General features: G+C 37.1%; 1 protein-coding gene across 3 annotated transcripts in view; it reads left to right on the top strand.

Annotated features, from left to right (window-relative positions):
* PPP2R5E (protein phosphatase 2 regulatory subunit B'epsilon) overlaps positions 1–18,846 on the top strand; it is a 166,712-nt gene that overhangs the window by 109,803 nt on the left and 38,063 nt on the right. For all 3 annotated transcript variants that reach the window (XM_036734579.1, XM_036734580.1, XM_036734581.1), the window contains exons 4-5: positions 12,912–13,013; positions 16,589–16,681. In XM_036734579.1, coding sequence (XP_036590474.1) covers positions 12,912–13,013; positions 16,589–16,681 — 195 coding nt within the window. The remainder of the gene's footprint in view (positions 1–12,911; positions 13,014–16,588; positions 16,682–18,846) is intronic.

The following is an 18,846-nucleotide window of genomic DNA, read 5'->3' as shown; positions in this document are numbered from 1 at the left end:
TGTCAGGTTCTGATAAAGTAACACTAAAGTCACCTAAAATTAAGTCCTTATTCTCCCTGACTTTATGCAGTTCTTAATCTTTCTTTTAGGAATTTGGCTATACCATTTGGAGCGTAAGAGTTAATGTTGGTATTTTTTTATTTGTATAGAGCTTCGTTAATCAATATACATTCCCTACTCTTCTCTGTTGGTGGCATCTGTGTGTAGTTGCCTTACATGAGATTTAACTATGGTTCTTTTCCCATGGTGGATTATATTCAATTTTGTATCATAAGCAATTTGATGAACTAATTTCCCTCATTTTTTGATGTATCAAATTCTAGTTTTTTTTTAAAAAAAATTGCTATTCTCTTTGAATAATCTGATGTGATTTGAATTGGTGTTTTTAATATGAATTGTTTTTCTTCCCTACTGTTTGAAAAATTCTTTTTTTAAGCTCTGAAATTTGGTTACTTCACATTTAGGAGAAGTTGGTGTCTTACAGTCTATGGAATTGCATTTTGCTCTCTGTTTCCAGTACCTCCAGGCATTTTTCTTGTTTGATTTTCTAGTAATGTGATATTCAGGCTGTATTTCTTCATAGTTTTCTGGGTGACCGATAAGTTCTCAGATCATCTTACCAAGCTGTGGTCTTTAGTTTTGTTACTTTGCAGAAAATCTGAGGTCATCTTCCAGTATGCTGCTTTAAAATTTTTCTTTGTTGGTTGTTTTGTCATTCTTGTATTTTTGTATTCCCATTTAGGGCATTCCAATTCTCAGAGCTCCTACTACTGATTTATTGAGACTTTCCACTGTCTTGTCTAAGCTATTGATGGTCATGTTTATCTTTTTGTATTGTTCTTCCAAAAATCTCATTTCCGTATTTATAGATACAAACTCTTCTTTTATGTCTCTCATTGTGTTTCTAATTCACATGAGAATCTTATGGTAAGGTTTCTTCTCTCTCTCTCTCTCTCTCTCTCTCTCTCTCTCTCTCTTTTAGGTTACTATTATTTTCTTCTGGAGCTTTTGGCTTGCTTTGTTTTATCCCTTGGCATTTAATTACTGTACTGGGGCTTCTTCTCCTTTTTTTTTGTTGATTATTCATTTCTTCAGCTTCTCTGTTTACTTTTCCTGTGAGAGTTTCCATGTGAGGGTTTCCCTGTAAGCATTTCTTTCACTTTGGGGATACATTTATTGCTCTTTTGAGGTGATAAAAAGGGAGCATTCACTTGCTCAGCCATGTTACCACAGTTCAGCATTATTGTTTGTTGAATTTCTTTTTCCTATTAGCTGAGTAGTACTTGACTTCATCAATGTGTGTGTGTGTGTGTGTGTGTGTGTGTATGGTCGTGTGTAAGCCTTCTTTACTAAATGCTGTGGTTATGTTCTCTTTATAGCTTCCTTTTTCTACATGAGGAAACTCAGGTAGATAAATAAGGTTGTTGAAGTCCCGGTATACAGCTTTCTTTAGAGTAATTAGAACGCCTCCCTTGCCTGACAACTCTTCATATATTGTACTATTCTATATTTTCTTTGTTTAAAAAAATGCACTTTGAAGCCATGAAAACAGTTTTATGTATTCTCAACTGATCTGCATGCTCTGTTGTATGATTTTAAGAAATAATCATCTCTGAGGCACATTGGTTGGAGCAGATCTGAAGTCGGTTGTTCCATCTTCTACCTTGTTTTAAGACAGATGTAGACTTGGCCACTTAAAAACCTACTGCATTAATACAGAAATGGTGAATCAATAAATAGAGTCATTATTACATTAATTAGTATGGTTGAAAGAACACTGAACTTTGCATCAGAAGTTTTGTTTTCACATTGCAGTTCTTGAAACTGGTCAGTTGTGTGACCTCAGGCAGACAAGGCTTCATGGTTCAGTAGAAGTAGCACCAGCTCTGGAGTAAAGAACTTAAGTTTAAATCCAATCTTGGATACACATGGTGTGTGCATCTTAGGACACGTTGTTGTATCTCCCTGAGTTTTGGTTTCCTCATACATAATATGAGGAGATTGGACTAAAGGGATTCTGAGGTCCCTTGAAGCTTTACAGCTTCAAGTTAGTTGACATCTGAGCCTAAGTTTTCTTAACTTGAAAATGGTGATAATAAAACTACCCTACAGAGTTGTTAAGGATAAAATGAGAGAATGTATGTAAAATGTCCAAGAATTGTAAAGTGATATACATACTATCTGAAGCAGCATGGAGTAGGGGATAGATCATTTTGGGTTGTGAAAACTTGAGTTCAAATTCTGCCTCTGATATTTGCTAGCTGTGTGACTATGGACAAGTCACTTTACTTTTTAGAACCTCAGTTTCCTCATCTGTACAGTGTGGAGTATTTATTTCATAGTGTTTTGAAGAGTAAATAAAAAAATACATATAATGCACTTTGCAAATTTTGAAAAAAATCTCTTAATGGGCCCTCTGTTGTCCACGTTTCTAACCCTATAGAGGTCTTTCTCTTTCTATTTTTTTCTCTCTCTTTTTGGGGGGGATGGGGTATAATATTTCATTAATTGTGCCGTACCTAGTTATTGTATTTGTTTACTTTTCTTGTATTTCTATTGTCCAGGGTGTTTGCTAAGAAAATTATTTTCTTAGTCTTTTTTTTTCTTTTAGGAGTATTTCAAATGCTTTTAATTGAATGTCCCATCTTTTTTGCATTTATGATTAAGCTCAGGTTTGCAAGATATGTCACTTTGGGGTTGCATCTTGAACTCCTTGGTGTGTCACACCATATTATTCCATTCCCTTCTGAGATTTCTGGTGGGCAAAGAATCATCTTCTGTCAGTTGAATTTCCTTTCCTCATATATTTGAAGGTCTTCCTCCTGATTGCTTGTAGAAGTTGTTGCTTGTTCACAGAATTGCTCAATTTAACCACTGTATGTCCTGGAGTTTGTGGCATAGGGTTTTCTTCTGTTGGTGATCTGTGGATTCTTGTGATTAACATTTTGTATTCTGTATTCAGAAGTTCTGAGCAGTTTTGTGGCATTATTTTTTGCATTATGATTTTTTTGAGGATTGGTTTTATTTTGTCATATTCTTCTTGGATACCTAAACTTCAAAAGTTGTCTCTCTGCATCCTATCTTAAAGATCACTATGTTTTGCTTGTTGCAGTGACAGTGTTTTCTCTTAACATTATTCCTTTTTTGCTTCTCTTTTTCCAGCTTGCCTTCACATTCTGAATCAGTTGTTTTCTTCTTTTGTTTCTTTGGTAAGATTTGCCTCCATAGATTTAAGGTTTTTTCTTCTGCTGTTTATTTTTTCTGTGAAGGTCATAAATTCTTTTTTGACACTTTTTATTTCTTTTTTGATGGGAACATCTTGCTGAGTTTTCATATTCTCCAGGTTATCCATAGGGTCCTTTACCTTATCAGGAATTGATTCATTTTCCTTTGTCGTACAGTATTTATTCAGAGATGGTTGGACTTGTTTAGATTATCTGGAGACCATATTCCCTTCTGTTAATGCCTTTCCTATTGATATATTGGCTTGTGCTCAAGATTTTTAACTGAAATCTTTGGTAATTCCAGTCTTTTTTTTCCCTTAAATTTCCTTCCTTACTTTTTTGCTCAATCCCCTTTCATGGTAGTTTCCCTAAGGGCTGGACCTCAAAGCTGTCTCAGTACCTTTCCCTTTAAGTTTAGTGTTTAAACCCTCTCTGCACCCCCCGCACCCCCCATACAGTGGCAATCAGCCTCATTTCTTCTCTTCATTAATTCTCTGGTTGAATACTGCTATGCCACATTAGGGACACTGCTATCCCTGGCAGAGCTTGCTTATACTTCTACTTCCCCTGCACAGGCTTAGGGGTTGGGGGAAGACACAATTGAGTTCTGTTGCTTGTTGCCTTAGAATGGTAAAGTGAGAGCAAGGGTGGGGGGTGGGGGTTAGCATCAACCATCAGAGAATTGCTCAGTGGATCCCAGAGCATAAGCTCATGAAGTGAATTGTGCTGCCCTGTCAGGACATGGGAGCTGGTGGGGCAGGGGTATGGAGCGAACACTTGAGGGCTGTCTTAATTTAATGTTCATCGATTATCTCATTAGGGTTCTTATTGATGTTAGACCGGGCAGAAAGCTGCAGTTGCTCTTCCTTTGGTACATAATTCTTATTTTGGAAAAGTTTGAGAGGTCATGAGGAGTGGAGAGCTTGTCTGGTCTTCCATCTTGTTGTCATATGACCCAGAAGTACTCTTTGCAAACTGTGAAATACTATACACATGCTAGTTATCTTCATCATGGTCACTGCATGTGTATAATTTTCCCATTTCTTCTATTAGTAGAAATTGGACCAAGGAGGTTTTTTATAAAAGGCCTTAAAAATGACCTTTACTATCATGAAGCACAGCAAGTATATTTTTCTTCTAGGTGAATTGTAATATATTGATGAGTCAAGCTATGCCATTATAGAAATTTGAATTTTGGCAAAATGCTTCTCTTTTTTTAAACTCTAGATATGTTTTTGGTCTCTCTCTCCCTCCCCCTTTTATTCAAATTTTAATTTATGTTGATGACTGTAGTTTCAGTTAAAGTTGATTTAGAATAGATAACCACAGACTTTATACTTGTGGTGTCCTCTAGTGGGGCTAAATAGTCCTTACCTTTCCAAGTCCTTATTCCTTCAGTCAAAAGGCCACACTTGAGGACCAAGAGGGCCACATATGGCCTTGAGGTCGAAGGTTGTTCTCCATGCCTGGATTAGACTAATGTGACTTGGTCCAGGAGATATAATTAGGATATACAGGGCGAAGTTATAGAAGGGCAAATTTTTGTTCTATATGAGGAAAAACATAACAATTAAGAATTTTGGAAGGCACAAGTGTTGGTGTGTTCTTCATCACTAATGAGGTCTTCCAGGGGAGCCTGGATGTCCACTTGTAAAGAGCATTCCTTCCCAAGTTTAGGTTGAACTGGCTGACCTGGGAGGTTCTTTCCAACTCTGAGATTCTATGATCTTAACCTCACAGTGCTATGAGGGGAAAGGTACTAGGGAAACTGAAAGTGAATGGAATTAAAGGCAAGAACTGTCTAATTTATCTTTATTTCTTCTTCCAGGGCCTAGCTTGGTGAATTGCAGTGTAGAAATAAAACTGTTAGAGACATAAAAGAAATAGATAGGAAATAGTCAATTAATAGCACTTTTCTCAATGGAAGGCAGCATGATGTAAAGGAAAGAATGGTGAACTGGCAACAAGAGATTTGGTTGTGCCTCTAAAGCTGTGTAACTTTGGGCAAGTCTCTTAAGTATGCTGTGCTTCAGTTTCCTTTTCTGTAAGCTGGTATTAGTCTAGACAATGATCTCTGAGACCCCTTCAAGGTCTGTTAATCTAATCTAAAAATCTTAAAATTCTAAAAGCAAACTCAGTGACAAGTGATGGTTGCCTCTGTCTGTACAGTGAATCGCGCCCCCTTGTGGTAAAAGAATAAGTCCTGTCTGCTGCTTTTCTACTATTTACCCCATTAATATATCTAGTTTCCATTTCTTTTTATATTTTTCTAACAGTTAACTTTTTGGTAAACAGCGCAGTCCTTCCAACCTTTAACTTGATTTATACTTTTCTGCTGTTTATTATAAAACCTTTAATATAAATAAAAATTATGATACTTTTTGAAAGCCTTTTTCAATTATGATTTTGGAGCTGAATTTGGTTTGTGTAGAATTGTAGACTTTTTGGAGTTGGAAGAGACTTCGAAAGGGTCTAGTCCATTCCCCTCAATTTCCAGATGAAGATCCTGACACTCCAAAAGGTTAGTTAGGCAATTTAAGATTATATAGCTATTTGGTGGAAGAACTAGGCCTACCCTTAGGATCTGTTTATTTTAATTCATGACTTTTTCTTGAATACCACACTTTCTCTCAAAAATGTTATACTTTCTCCTAAGTGACCACTGAAGTCCTTTATATTCTGAATTTTTTTGGTTATTCCATGAATATTATTGAAAATAAAAACTCTTAAGTTTGTTTTCAAAGTTTCATTTGTTTTTGGTAATACTGTTTTTCTCAAATGATCAGCTAAAAGGATAAGAACCTTCAAGGCCCATTTTATCTTAGCCACCTGTCTCTTTTAATAAATGAGGGAGGGTCAGGAATGAAGAGGTTTAGGGTAGAAAGGGGGAGGGGTTGAGATCATACATCCTGGATAAGCACAGAGCTGTCATTACTTATTTGATAATCCACTTAAATCTGAGATATAAATCAAGAGTGGCTAACAATGACAGAACAAGGTTTCATAGAAGAAGCAGTAGCTATAAGTTTACCACTTAGACTGTTGGTTAGACAGCAAAATTAATTATTTTTTGTTCACTTGATTTCATTATATTCATTGAGAAATGCCAGGTTGGATAACACCTCTTAGTTGTCTTTGTAAAATAATTTTCAAATACCACAGACCTTACCCTGAAACCAAAGATACAATATTATAGAGGCTACAGAAGATAATAGAATGAACATCAGACTTGGCATCAGAAAACTTCGGTTCAAAAAACTTAGGTTCCAACTTTAACACTTAATACCTTTGTGACTTTGAGTTTACATAATTTTTTTTTCAAGTTCCAGTTTCCTCATCTGTAAAATGAGATAATATTTGTACTTTCTACCCTAATATAATGTGCTATAAGGATCAAATGGCATATTATAATAAAGTGATCCAAGAATTTAAATTGCTATTGCGTTTATGCAAGATGTATAACAATCTGGTCTGGGTCTGAAACACAGCTGATGTTCACAGGGAAGTTACTTAGAATTTCTTGATATTAAAGAAAAGGTACTTTGAGAACAGATGCAGCCTGTGACACAGTCCCCTGGATCCTTTTTGTCCTGATCAAGGATGTGGCACCACATACTTGTTCCACCCGGGAGCTGGTTACCTGTAACAGTACTAAAGACTCACCTGAGAAGCAAAAGGAGCTGGAGCCCTTTACAAATAAGTGTGCCTGTCTAAGATAAACATAATCCAGGACCCATAAGTTAGAGCAAGCTGTACAGAGGTTGGAAAAATATTTTGGTGCTCATTGGTTGTAATTGTGATCGCCATGAAGTCATTCTAGCGATTTCTGTCCATGGAAGGGCAGTCTGAATTAGCATACCTCCGAGTTGTACTTTCTATAGATAGAAATGTTTATTGGATTATTGGATGGATGAAAATCCAGTAATCCCTCACTGATATTTTATTTTGCCTCACTATTGTATGGAGGGCTTGTGCTCAGGAAGCAGAGTGAAGGTTCTGGACAGTTCTGCTGAGCTAAAAGAGCATTGACCATGTATCCTAGGATGAGTTCCTCTGTTGTGGGAAGGGTTTAGTTCAGTCTTGTAGAGAGAGGCTCGTCACTGAAGCTGGTGGATTTTAGGATGAGCTGGCAGAAGGGATTCTTACACTGAAAACTGAAGGGTCAGAAAAGAATTTTCAATTGATTGAGATGTTTGAGATTAAGATTGTTACTACAAACTAAATACTTAGTTAACATTTCATCTGAATCCCTCCAACAGTTGGGTAAGTGAAGTGCTTAATTTCTTTGTAAATATCTTCATTGCATTTTATAATCCTGGTCATTCTACCAGACTGTTTTTAGGGCCTTTCGTGGTGTAGACCAGGGGTGGGGAATCTGCAGCCTTGAGTTTCACATATGGAACTTGAGGCCACAGGTTCCCCACCTCTGGTGTAGACAATCCTAAAATACATAGAGAAGAAGTTCAGGAAAAGCGAGCCCTGCAGTTTCATCCACTTGAATTGTAGATGGCTGATTACAAGGAAATAATAGATTTAGACTTATTTGAGTAGTTACAAGATTTTCCATTTTCATTTGAAAGCACAAAAAAGGAGTTGTCGCAGCAAGGCATATTGTTTCCAGCCATAGAGAGAACATGCAAATGTGACACACTTGTGCCAGGTTAGTATATCCAAAGTAAAGCAGTATTGAATTTGGAGGTGGGTGGCAAATAACTTCTTTGTATTTTGATGAGTCTGTGATCTCAGTGATGTTTGTACTTCCTCAGCAGTGAAAATCTGAGTCTAATCAGACCTGTGTGAGTCTCTTCTTTGTTTTATCAGTTAGTCAATAAACATTTATTAAGCACCTGCTGTGTGCCAGGTACCATGCTAAATAAACTCTAGGGATACAAAAAGAGGCACAAGACAGAACCTGGCCTCAAGGAGCTTACAGTCTAACGGCAGAGACAACAAGCAAACAAATACATAGAAACAAAGTATATACAGGAAAAATAGAGAATAATTATGAGAGAGAAGACATTAGAATTAAGAAAGGTTAGTGAATGATTCTTAGAGAAGATGAGGTTTTAGTTGGTGCTTGAAGGAAGCCAGGGAAGCCAGGAGGCAGAGATGTGGAGGGGAAGCATCCTAGGCCTGGGGGACAGCCAGAGAAGATGCCTGGAGTCGAGAGAAGTGTCTTATTTGAAGAATGGCAAGTAGGTTGGTGTCACTAGATTAAAGAATATGTGATGGGGAATAAGATATAAGAAGACTAGAAAGGTAGGGCAGAGGGTGCTTATGAAGGGTTTTGAATACCAAATAAAATAGTTTGCATTTGATCCTGAAGGCTCTGGGGAGGCATTGAAGTTTATTGATTGGGGTGGTGAGGATATGGTCAGACTTGTGCCTTAGAAACATCACTTTGGTGGCTGAATGCACTATGAGTTGGAGTGGGGAAAGAGGTGAGGCAGGCCACCTAACTCCACTAGCAAGCTATTGCAGTAGTCTAGGCTTGAGCTGATAAGGGCCTGCACTAGAGTGGTGGCAGTGTCAGAGAAGAAAGTATATTGGAGAGATGTTTGCAAAGATGAAATCAACAGGCTTTCGCATCAAACTAGATATGGGGTGTAGGATGACTCTTAGGTTGTGAGCCTGGGGGACTGGGAGGGTGGCGTTGCCCTCTACTATAATAGGGAAGTTAGGAGGGAAGGGTTTAGGAGGAAAAATAATGAGTTCAGTTTGGATAGACTGGATAATGAGGATAATTTTGTCATAAAACTAATACAGAGTATCTATCTAGGTCCATCCTTTCCCTCTCTTGATATTATAGGAATATCAGTGGAGACTTGGGCTGTCTGTTATTCTTCGTTATCACTCCATGGCTAGCCCATCTTTTTTTCCCTACCATTCATACGTTTCTCTGAAGAATTCTTTACACTGTTTCTCCCATGCAATTCCTTGTTTGTTATGTGTGGTAGCCTACCATATGCTTCTCCATTGCCCTTACGATGACCTACAACTTCCACTGGCATAGACTGCGATATTCCATTATTTGCAGCCTTAAAGCATTATCGGAAGAACATCCATGTTAAAAAGTTGTAGCTTTGTTTCAAGGAGAATTTTAGGGTCATTAAAAGCACTGTAACCTGGGCCTAGTAATGCATGCATACAATCCTGCTAATGGGAGGCTGAAGCTGTAGAATCTTTTGAGCTCACGAGATATGAATTATAGTGGGCTTATCTGATTGATTCTGAGTCTGAATTAAGCTTTACATTAATACAGTGAGTTTCCAGGGTTACCTCTTGACCTGAGGAGGAGTGAACTGGTCCAAGTCAGAGACAGAGCAGGTCAGAGGTCCAGTATAATCCGACTGGTATGGGGCCTGTAAGGAGTCCTTGCATTCTCAGCCTGGACAATATAAGGGGACCCAGTCTTTTTTTGTTTGTTTGTTTGAAGTACTGAACAATTGCTCAAAGGTAATGCAGCCTCTGTTCATCCTCCTGTTTATTTCTGGATCATTGGTTTATTGTACATTGTACATTTTCAGTTTCTGTCCAAGACGTATACTGAGTGTGTACAGTGGAAAGAGCGAAGCCCACTGTTGACCCTTAATACTTGTGTGACCATGGGCAAGTTATTTAACCTTTCTGGACCCTGTTCTGTTATGGTGGCACACCCTATTGGCAAATTGCACCTCCCTGTTTTATGGCTTATAAGCCAGAGGGTCTTCAAACAAAGTTTTTGCTACTGAATTGCACAGAATCACAGAATTTTAGAATTGGGAGGGACTGTAGAACTCTAATCCATTCCATACCCGAAGGAATCCCTATTATAATGTATGTAACAAATGGTCATTCAGCTTCTGTTCAGAGACCTTCAGTGATGTACAACCCATCACTCCCAAAGCATCTCATTCCACTTTTGTGTAGAAATCATTGTCTTTGCCACTTCTACCTTCTGCTTCTGATTCTGCCCTCTGGGGCCAAACAGAACAAGTTTAATCTTTCTCACCTGATAGACCCTGCAAAATTTTGAACACAACTATACATATTGAGTTTGTAGTCTGTCAAACTCCCCAAATCTGTTTTTTAAACAGACTGTTTTCTGACCATTCCTCCTCCCATCCTGTCCTTGTGCATTTGGTTTTTTGAACCTGAGTATGACTTTACATTTGTGTTTATTGAATTTCATCTTTTTATGATAGTTCAGTTTTCCAGTCTGTCAGGATCTTTTTGGATCCTAACTCTGTCATTCAGTGTATAAATCATTTTTCTCAGCTTTATGTCTTCTAAGAATTTGATAAACATGCAATCTCTGTCTTTATACAAGTCATTTATGAAAATGTTAAATAGGACATTGCCAAGCACATAATCCTTGGGATACTCCACTAGAGACCTCCTGTCACATTGATATTGAAACATTAGTGGTTTTTCTTTGAGTCCAGACATTCAGCAAAGTGTATCAGTAATGCAAGATTCGTGACGTTGAGAACGACCATGACCATGCCTGTATGGTTTGGGAATCACAAAGAATGAAAAATTCTCTAGGTAGAAGGCAGAGGAAGTATAACATTTATTTAGATACAAGGTGATCCAATCCTAAGACCAATAATCCCAATTATATTCCAAAAAGAGTAAGCCCACCTCAATGTAGCAACAAGGAAATTATAACATAGCATTATAATAAGGAACCAAGTTGTCCTGTAACTTTCACCCTTCCTAGGGCTTTCCTATAAACAATCACTCACAAATCCTAACTGTCTGCTTGCCTGCATCCTCTCCTGCAGTTCTGAAAGTGCTTGCAGTTCTCAGAGTCCTTGCAGTCTCCTGGATTCTCTGGATTCTCAGCTCTCCAATCTCTAGATGCTGCAGATTCTCAGCTCTTTGATCTCTGCAACTCTCTTGTCTGCACTCTTGGCTCTGCAGTCTCTCTCAATGTCCGCTCTTCAACGTCCTCTTGATGTCTGCTGCCTCAATGTCTTCTTGGTGTCTGCTTCTCAATTCTGCTGTTCTCAGTTCTGCTTCTCTCACACTCTGGGCTGTCCTTATATACAGTCCTAGCCAACATCTGATTGTCTAGAACTCACGTAGAGCTGGCTCTTTTCATAGCACCTCTCCTTAGGTCCCTGAGGGTTTCACATCTCTCATCACCTAAATTGCAAAAGGGTGTGGGCCTGGGGACTGGAACCTGGTAAGTAAAGGGTGTAAGTAAAGGCCCTGTCGGATGGGTGGGTCTCAATCTTTCTAGTTGTATTACCCTTTAGTTTATCTCTCCATCTTTTCTAGACTTAACATGAAATCACTTTATCAAATGCTTTTCTAAAATCTAGGTAGTTTTGTTCTTAGCTCCATATTGTAATTGATGGCAAAAAACAGAGTGAATGAAAATCTTAACACTAATCTTTTACATTTGTGGTTTATTTATTACCCTCCTTCTACTCTTCAATTTTTAAATTCCCTCTGGATGAGTTTGCTTAGTTGGAATTTCTCACAAAACTTTTCATAAACTCCCTTTTTTTCCTCCATGCTGCTTGCATTGGAGAAATTTTATATGTTGATATTGTTTATTATCTTTCACCATGCACTTTTGAAAGGCTTTATAAATGAATTAATATTCTAAATTCATGCTTTCCCCTAATTCTCCACTCGGGGAAGGAAATCCAAGTTTTGTTAACTGATTGTTTTTAGGTCCTTTTTGTCTCCTTGTAATAATTTATTTATAAATGTTTAATGTGCTTAGGAAATGGTGATAGGCCATCTTAAGGTCTCTTAAAAATTCATTATCATTTTTTTTTTTAGCATCATCCACTTGCTGATTGGATTTGTATCATATTGGAGTTGTATCAGTTGGGTGCCATATTTTCTCATTTTTATTTTTCTAACATTGGTATTGGTTTTGTTCTTTGCTGTTACCTAACTGTATACATGCCTGATTTGGAAATAATTCTTACACCAATAACTAGCTAATTCATTTTTGTGATGTTATTGGTATAGTTATTTGGTATTATTAGTATGTCCAACACTTCCCTGTATATGCAGTTTCAGAGTAGTCTGTGGCCTCTTATTTCTTACTTATGAACTATATTTTTAAAAGTATTTTTCACCATCTTCCCTTATGCTTGAATTGAAATCACCAGGTATCAAATATATTTTGATTTCATTTCTCTACTGTCTTGTCCTGTGCAACAGACATTGGTACATAAGTGACAGTTATTTATTATGTGCACCACGAAGTGTGATCACCAAGTATCACGAGTACCGACAACATCATTTGCTTCTCCAAGGAGAACCTGTGATCATTCTGTCCATTCTTTACGTTTTGGTTCCATTCTTTCCTATGACTTCCTTTTCTTTGGTTTCATTTGTAGTGAGGATGTCAAGATTTATTTGATTCGGTTCTTTGTGTGTTATGTTTATTTCTTGGACGTTGCAGCAGGATCCTGCATGTTACCAACAGCTAAATTAATGCACACTTTGACCCCTTTTTGGCCATTCTATCGTCATCACTGTAGAAAGAGAAGGGGGCAGCATGGGACTGAGGGCCATTTTATACTTTCCTTTGTTCCATGATTTGCCATGGTCCACAGGTCTTTCTGAACCTAGCCAAACTGATCTTTGGAAAGTAGACAGTCTATCCAGTGCTAAGTTTATATGTACAAAGCTTTCTTGAAAACTATTTTTGACTAACTTTATTGATTTTTTTTAAAGGTATCTTGCAATATATTCAGAACTCTCCCTCCTAGTGACAGCAATGAATTTGATCCAGAAGAAGATGAACCTACCCTTGAGGCATCATGGCCACACTTACAGGTATTTCATTGCATAAAAAGATACAGGAACAGGTTCATTATTTCTTTAGTTGATGAACATCCATATCCTTTTCAGTTTTTATTCATCGAGATTTAAAGTTTCTACTTGTTCATTTAACAGGAAGATTATTTACTTGTTTTTCACTATTAATAGGATTTCTAAGAGAATAAAATGAACATTTCCTGTTTTTTTCAGGACTTTAGTTTGAGTCTTCTTGTTCTTACAGAGTGAGTCAAAAATCTCTGCTCCAGTGGCTTCAGTGTATTATCAGATTGTAGGTTCTAAGTATTTTAAAGTGACTCAGTGTGATGTACCAGAGCCACAAATTGGAATAAAATTATTTTCACATTAGCACTTATTTGAACATGACAGAATGTATTCATTAAATGCCAAAAGTCATAGAATCCATTTTTACCATAGGTGCACCAGGATTATTAAAAAAAAAAAAATCATAAAGAATTTGCTTCCTGGGATCTCTAGGCTTTTTTTTTTTTTTTTTACAAATCCTGATGGTATTTCTTTCATAGTTTCACTAGAAAGAGGAACAGCTGAGTGACAATAGGATATATGAGTGATCTTCCCTCTTTTGTACCAGTTGGGAAGTGTTTTCTAGTCTTTTTCAGTCTGTTGTACCTAAAACTGAATTATTTTGTCCCCCCACCCCCTAGTTCCCTTCCACAATCTCTCAGATAACATATTTCTCTGTTTTATTTATCAGTGTAGTTTTTTGTACATATGTATACCAGTTATTCTCTATTTGCTTTCCGTCATGGTTTCCTTGACTTTCTACATTTAAAAAAAATCATGGAATAAGGAAATCAAGATGCTGTTAAGATACCTCCAGAGTAACCTAAAAAGGCCTGATATATTGTTTGGGAAGTATTTAAAAATTTAGAGAAAGAAAAATGTTAAGAATTTTGCTGCTTTTAATTTCATAAATTTTTATATAAATTTATATATTTGTCTCTTTTGAACAAGTTTCATAATTTTTGCAAGAATTCAACCATATTATTTTCCCAGTAATATAAAAATTCTAGAGAGATACCCTTGGGCTTCCTAGCTTTTTCCATAGGTTCTTCCTAAATTGTAAAGAAACCCTAAGTGGGGTACCTGGTACATGTGTGTTAGGGGCTCTGAGTGATATTATTATTTATTATTGTTATTTTTTTTTTTGCCAAGTCTGAATCTTATGTTTTATACTGTTTTCCTATTTTACTTACTCTGGAAAGAACTAATTTAAAAGGATAATCCTCTGGGAAAAATCTCGATTGCAGATTTAGAACGGGAAAGGACCTTGGAGGTCATTTAGTCATCCCACTCCATTTTATGGATTAGGAAACAGGCCCAGAGAATATAAATATTTTACCCATTGTCCCACAGCTGTTAAGAAGAACTAAGGTTGGAATTGAAGTCCTCTGACTTGAAATCCAGCTCTTTCTACTGCATTGAAGTGGAAAGTTTTATTTTATAGCTTTTTCTTCCTTCACAGAAGTCCTATGTGTTCCTATTGGTCAGCTTTTTAAATATTCCTCTGAATTAATGACTTCAAAATAATTTTATCCTTCCTACTTTTGAATCAGGTTCACAAATTGCTGAGCCAACTTGCTCTCTAATGTGTTGACAGAGGCTAAAAAAAATGAGATTTCCTTCTTTGGCTTGGTAGTTTGCATTTTGTATGCGTGTTCCTTCTTCCATTCTGTCTCTGCCTCTCTTCCACCTCCCAAGGAGAGAGACTAAGTTTTGCAAATTAGAGTCTTGTGCATAAAATAGAGCTTAGCATTTCAAATAGTAGAAAATTTTTTGAATGACTGCTCCTTACAGTTAAGGGAGCGCTTTCTGGTACAGGTTTAAGATTTAAAATAACAGATCCTGAAGTCTTTCCCTTAGTTTGGCATGAGATATACCTTCAGAACACAATTTATTTTTTGGTTCTGTCTTGCTGCCTGAAAACATGAAGATTTGCCTTTGAGGTTCTTAGGCAAAATTTGCCACTTAAGTGCAAAATACCATTTTTTGGTATGTATTAATAAATATAGCCAAGCCTTCACCAAACTATTAAAAATCATAATTGATTTCAGGGAACCAGAGGGCAGAGAGAATGCATTTCCAATTATACTAGAAACCCTTACCATCCAGAGAATAAACATTGCAAGATGAGAGCATGGGAGTTGGCAAATGATGAAACTGCCCTTATTAGGGTTATTTGAACAGGCTCACTTATTTTTGCATAATTAATAGTTGTTCAAAGATTATAGTATAATGAATCAAAGAATGTTTTTTCCTTTGAAGTATTGAGACCTAGAGGCGTTTTTTTATATTAGCATGACAACATTAGGACAAAAAAGCATAGACCACTAGAGTGGGGATGGTGGAGGGGCACTTAAGAGAAAAGCTCTTAATTTGTGGAAAATTCGAAATAGGGGAAAATTGGGTTTTATTGCCAACTTGTAATAAGACTTCAATTAGAACTAATACTTAAGTTCTTTGCCTCTGCTGAATACTACAAGTTGCTGTAAAATCCCCTCCATATTACTGCTCTAGTCACTTGTGTGGAAAGGGAACTGGAAACATGGGTGGCTGGTGTGCCTGTCTATAGGTTTTAATTTAACAGTCAGAAATCACAGATACAGTAGTGGAATGTTAAACACCTCAGAACATAGTGCAACATCTTAATCCCAATTTATTGTATGTGTCTCTGTATTGGGAATCAAGATGGGCTCTTAGCACTTATTCAACCAAGTGTTCTTGAAGAGTTTGGCCTTTGTTTCCTTGATTAAATTAGGAGTCCTTGATGACCTCCTTGCCTCAAGGGAAAGCCTAGTTTACATGGGTTTGAGCGACACGTTTGTGACATCAGAGGCTTTTAGACCACGTGGGTTTAAGTCGCATTTTTGTGACGATTTTAGGTCACGTGGGTGAGTCGCATGTGTGACTCACCTTTGACCCTGAACAAGATATATAAACACAGAGGTTGGCTTTCTCTTTCGGAGCTCTAAGCCACAGCAGGAGTGGCGCGTGACTCTGAGCCAGCCTTGTCAAGCTCCCAGCTGAACTCAGATGTTGATGGTTCCTTGGTAACTATGAATTGTATTTGGTCTGTTCATAAATGTATGTTTGTAATTTGTTCGTATTTGCTCTGAAGTTCAGGGTGCTGGCTTTTTCCCCTGAACTAAGCGAATGATATTTGTATGCTGGATTAAAGTAAGATTGTTCACCCCTTAACGTTGCTTTCCTTAGTAGAACAGATCAAAAGATCCTGGGCTTGCAGCATTCTTGTTGTTGGGCTTGTGTTGGTTTTTCACCCCCACAGCAGCTGCTAGCCGAATTGTTACAACAGTCTCAGATCCCTCACAATATCTCAGAGCAGCTTTGTGAGGAAAGTTGATTTAATGTCACTTCTGTGCTGGCAAGCAAACCAATCGTGAGAAAGCCAAAAATGATGTTATTAGCTTCCAGCATATCTGGGGTTCTGTATCCCAGTCCCACTTTCAGTTCATTCATTATGCTCTGCTGCTTACGTTTTTCTTTGTTTAGTATATCTTATTTCAGAACTCACTGTACTCTATCTGTTGCAGCTTGTATATGAATTTTTCATACGATTTTTGGAAAGCCAAGAATTCCAACCCAGCATTGCCAAAAAATACATAGATCAGAAATTTGTATTACAGGTAAGAAAACTATTTGTTCAAATTGATTATATGTATTTGTCACTCAGTTTTATTTCTTTACTATTGAATTTAGTATGGGTAAACGGTCAAAGTTTTGTTGAGGACAGGCAAGGGGGTACCGATTAATTATTCTACCTTACTACATATATACAAGCATACATATGTATATATACATATGTATGTGTATACACACACAAGTGAATTTCCATTGTATTCTATTCAGTGTGGCATCTCCTTTAACTCACTACATTGGAAGTTAATAACAACAGAGAATGCAAATCCTTGAATTTCTGCAGTTTTCTTGTATAGGTTGTTTAATTATCATTTCTCATGTATAGCTCTAGTCTCTTGTGAACCTTTATTATTTTAAAATTCAAATAAAGATTCTTTAGGTGCTTTTATATGGGTCTCTTGAAACGGAACATTTGATCTGCGGTGTTTGACTACAAAGTGTAAATAATATGTTTTAAATAATGGGAGTTAAACTTTTCTGAGCCTTATAAGTAAAGTTCTTTTTTCCTTTATGGAAACTGTACACCTTCCTGGTAGGAAGCAATATTGTAAACCTTTGGCAGTTTTCCTTAGAGGGATTAACCCTCACTTGGACAATTAGAAATCTTTGGTTGTAAAACTTAATATTTTATAAATTATAATGACTAAGTTTGGCTCCAGAGAAGAGTTATAAAAATCCATCTTTCTACCTAAAGGTGGGGGACTGTGGTATGCAATAATGTATATACTATCAGACATGTTCAGTGTGTTGGTTGGCTTTGCTGAATTTTTTTTTTAATTTTTTAGTCCTTACTATAAGAGAAGGTCCACTAGGTGGGGAGTAGTGGGGGATATATTCAGAAACAAATATGACAAAATGAAAAGCATCAATAAATTTTTTAAAACTATTAAAAAATTTTAGATTGCATTTTTGCAGACTTTTGGGTTTCAGATCCCATAACTTCAGGCTATTTCTTCCTATTTATTCTTATCTTGGGACTCTTTGCAGTCCTGGGCCAGTTATTTTACTTTAGGTGCCTGCCTAATGAACGGTGTTATTTGAGTTATAATAAGGTCCATTGTAAATAATTTTCACCTCTTAGGAAAAAGGGCAAATTGAATGTGGTATTTAGAAAAGAACAGATACTGTTCACTATAAGGCAACAGAATTTCATATGTACAGACTTTAATAACAATCAACAATATTTGTAAGCATCTATTATGTCAGGCACTGAGGACAAAAAGTGCAGAGAATGAAATAATCCCTATTCTTGAGGAGTTTATATTCTCCCAAGGGGAAAATAGGGGTGTCTGTGTGTGTGTGTGTGTGTTTAAATGACATAAAGTAACTAAAAATGTATTCAGAGTAGTTAAATACAAGGTAGTTTGGAAGGAAAGGTACCAGCATTGGAGAGATCAGAAATGCTTCATGTAGAAGATGGGGCTTAAACTGCACCTTAAAGATCTTAAAGGAAGAGAGAGACTCTATGAGGTGAAGATAAGGAGGGAGTGCATTCCAGACATAAGTAGTGAACCCTGTAAAGGCACAGACACAGGAGATATTTGTCTACAGATTACAGAGTGGGTGGGGGTTGAGAGCGGGGTGGCCATGAGTGATAGCCAACAAGACTGGAAAGATAGGTTGGAACCAGATTTTATAGAGCTTTAGCAGCTAAACAGTAAAGTTTCTATTATATCTTAGATACAGTAGGAAGCCATTGGAGTTGATCTAGTAAGAGAGACACATGGTCAAATCTCCACTTAAGGAAAGTTGTTTTGGCAGCAGTGTGTAGGATGGACTTGATTGATGAGAAATTTGAGGCAGGGAGTCTGCTGTCTCAGGCATGAGGACCTGAACTAAGGTGGTAGCTTTGAGAGTAGAGAGAGAGGGTTAGAGATGAGAGATATTGTAAAGGTAGAAATGGCAAGACTTGGCAATTTATTAGATGTATTTGTTGAGGGGGATTGAGGAGCTGAGGAGCATGCTGAGTTGTGAACATGGGAGAATGGAAAAATGGTGCTTTTGAATGAAGTAGACCTATGGAGGAGAGGAGGGTTTTGGAGCAAAGATATTGAGATTAGTTTTGGACATGTTGAGTTTGATTTACTTATTCTCAGAGCTATAGTTTCTTCATTTGTAAAATGGGGATCATATTACCTACATAACTAGTTCA

The sequence above is a fragment of the Trichosurus vulpecula genome, chromosome 8 (genome assembly GCF_011100635.1).
Source record: "Trichosurus vulpecula isolate mTriVul1 chromosome 8, mTriVul1.pri, whole genome shotgun sequence".
NCBI lineage: Eukaryota > Metazoa > Chordata > Mammalia > Diprotodontia > Phalangeridae > Trichosurus > Trichosurus vulpecula.
Note: the sequence above shows the minus strand (reverse complement) of the source record. Positions and strands in the feature narration are given on the sequence as shown.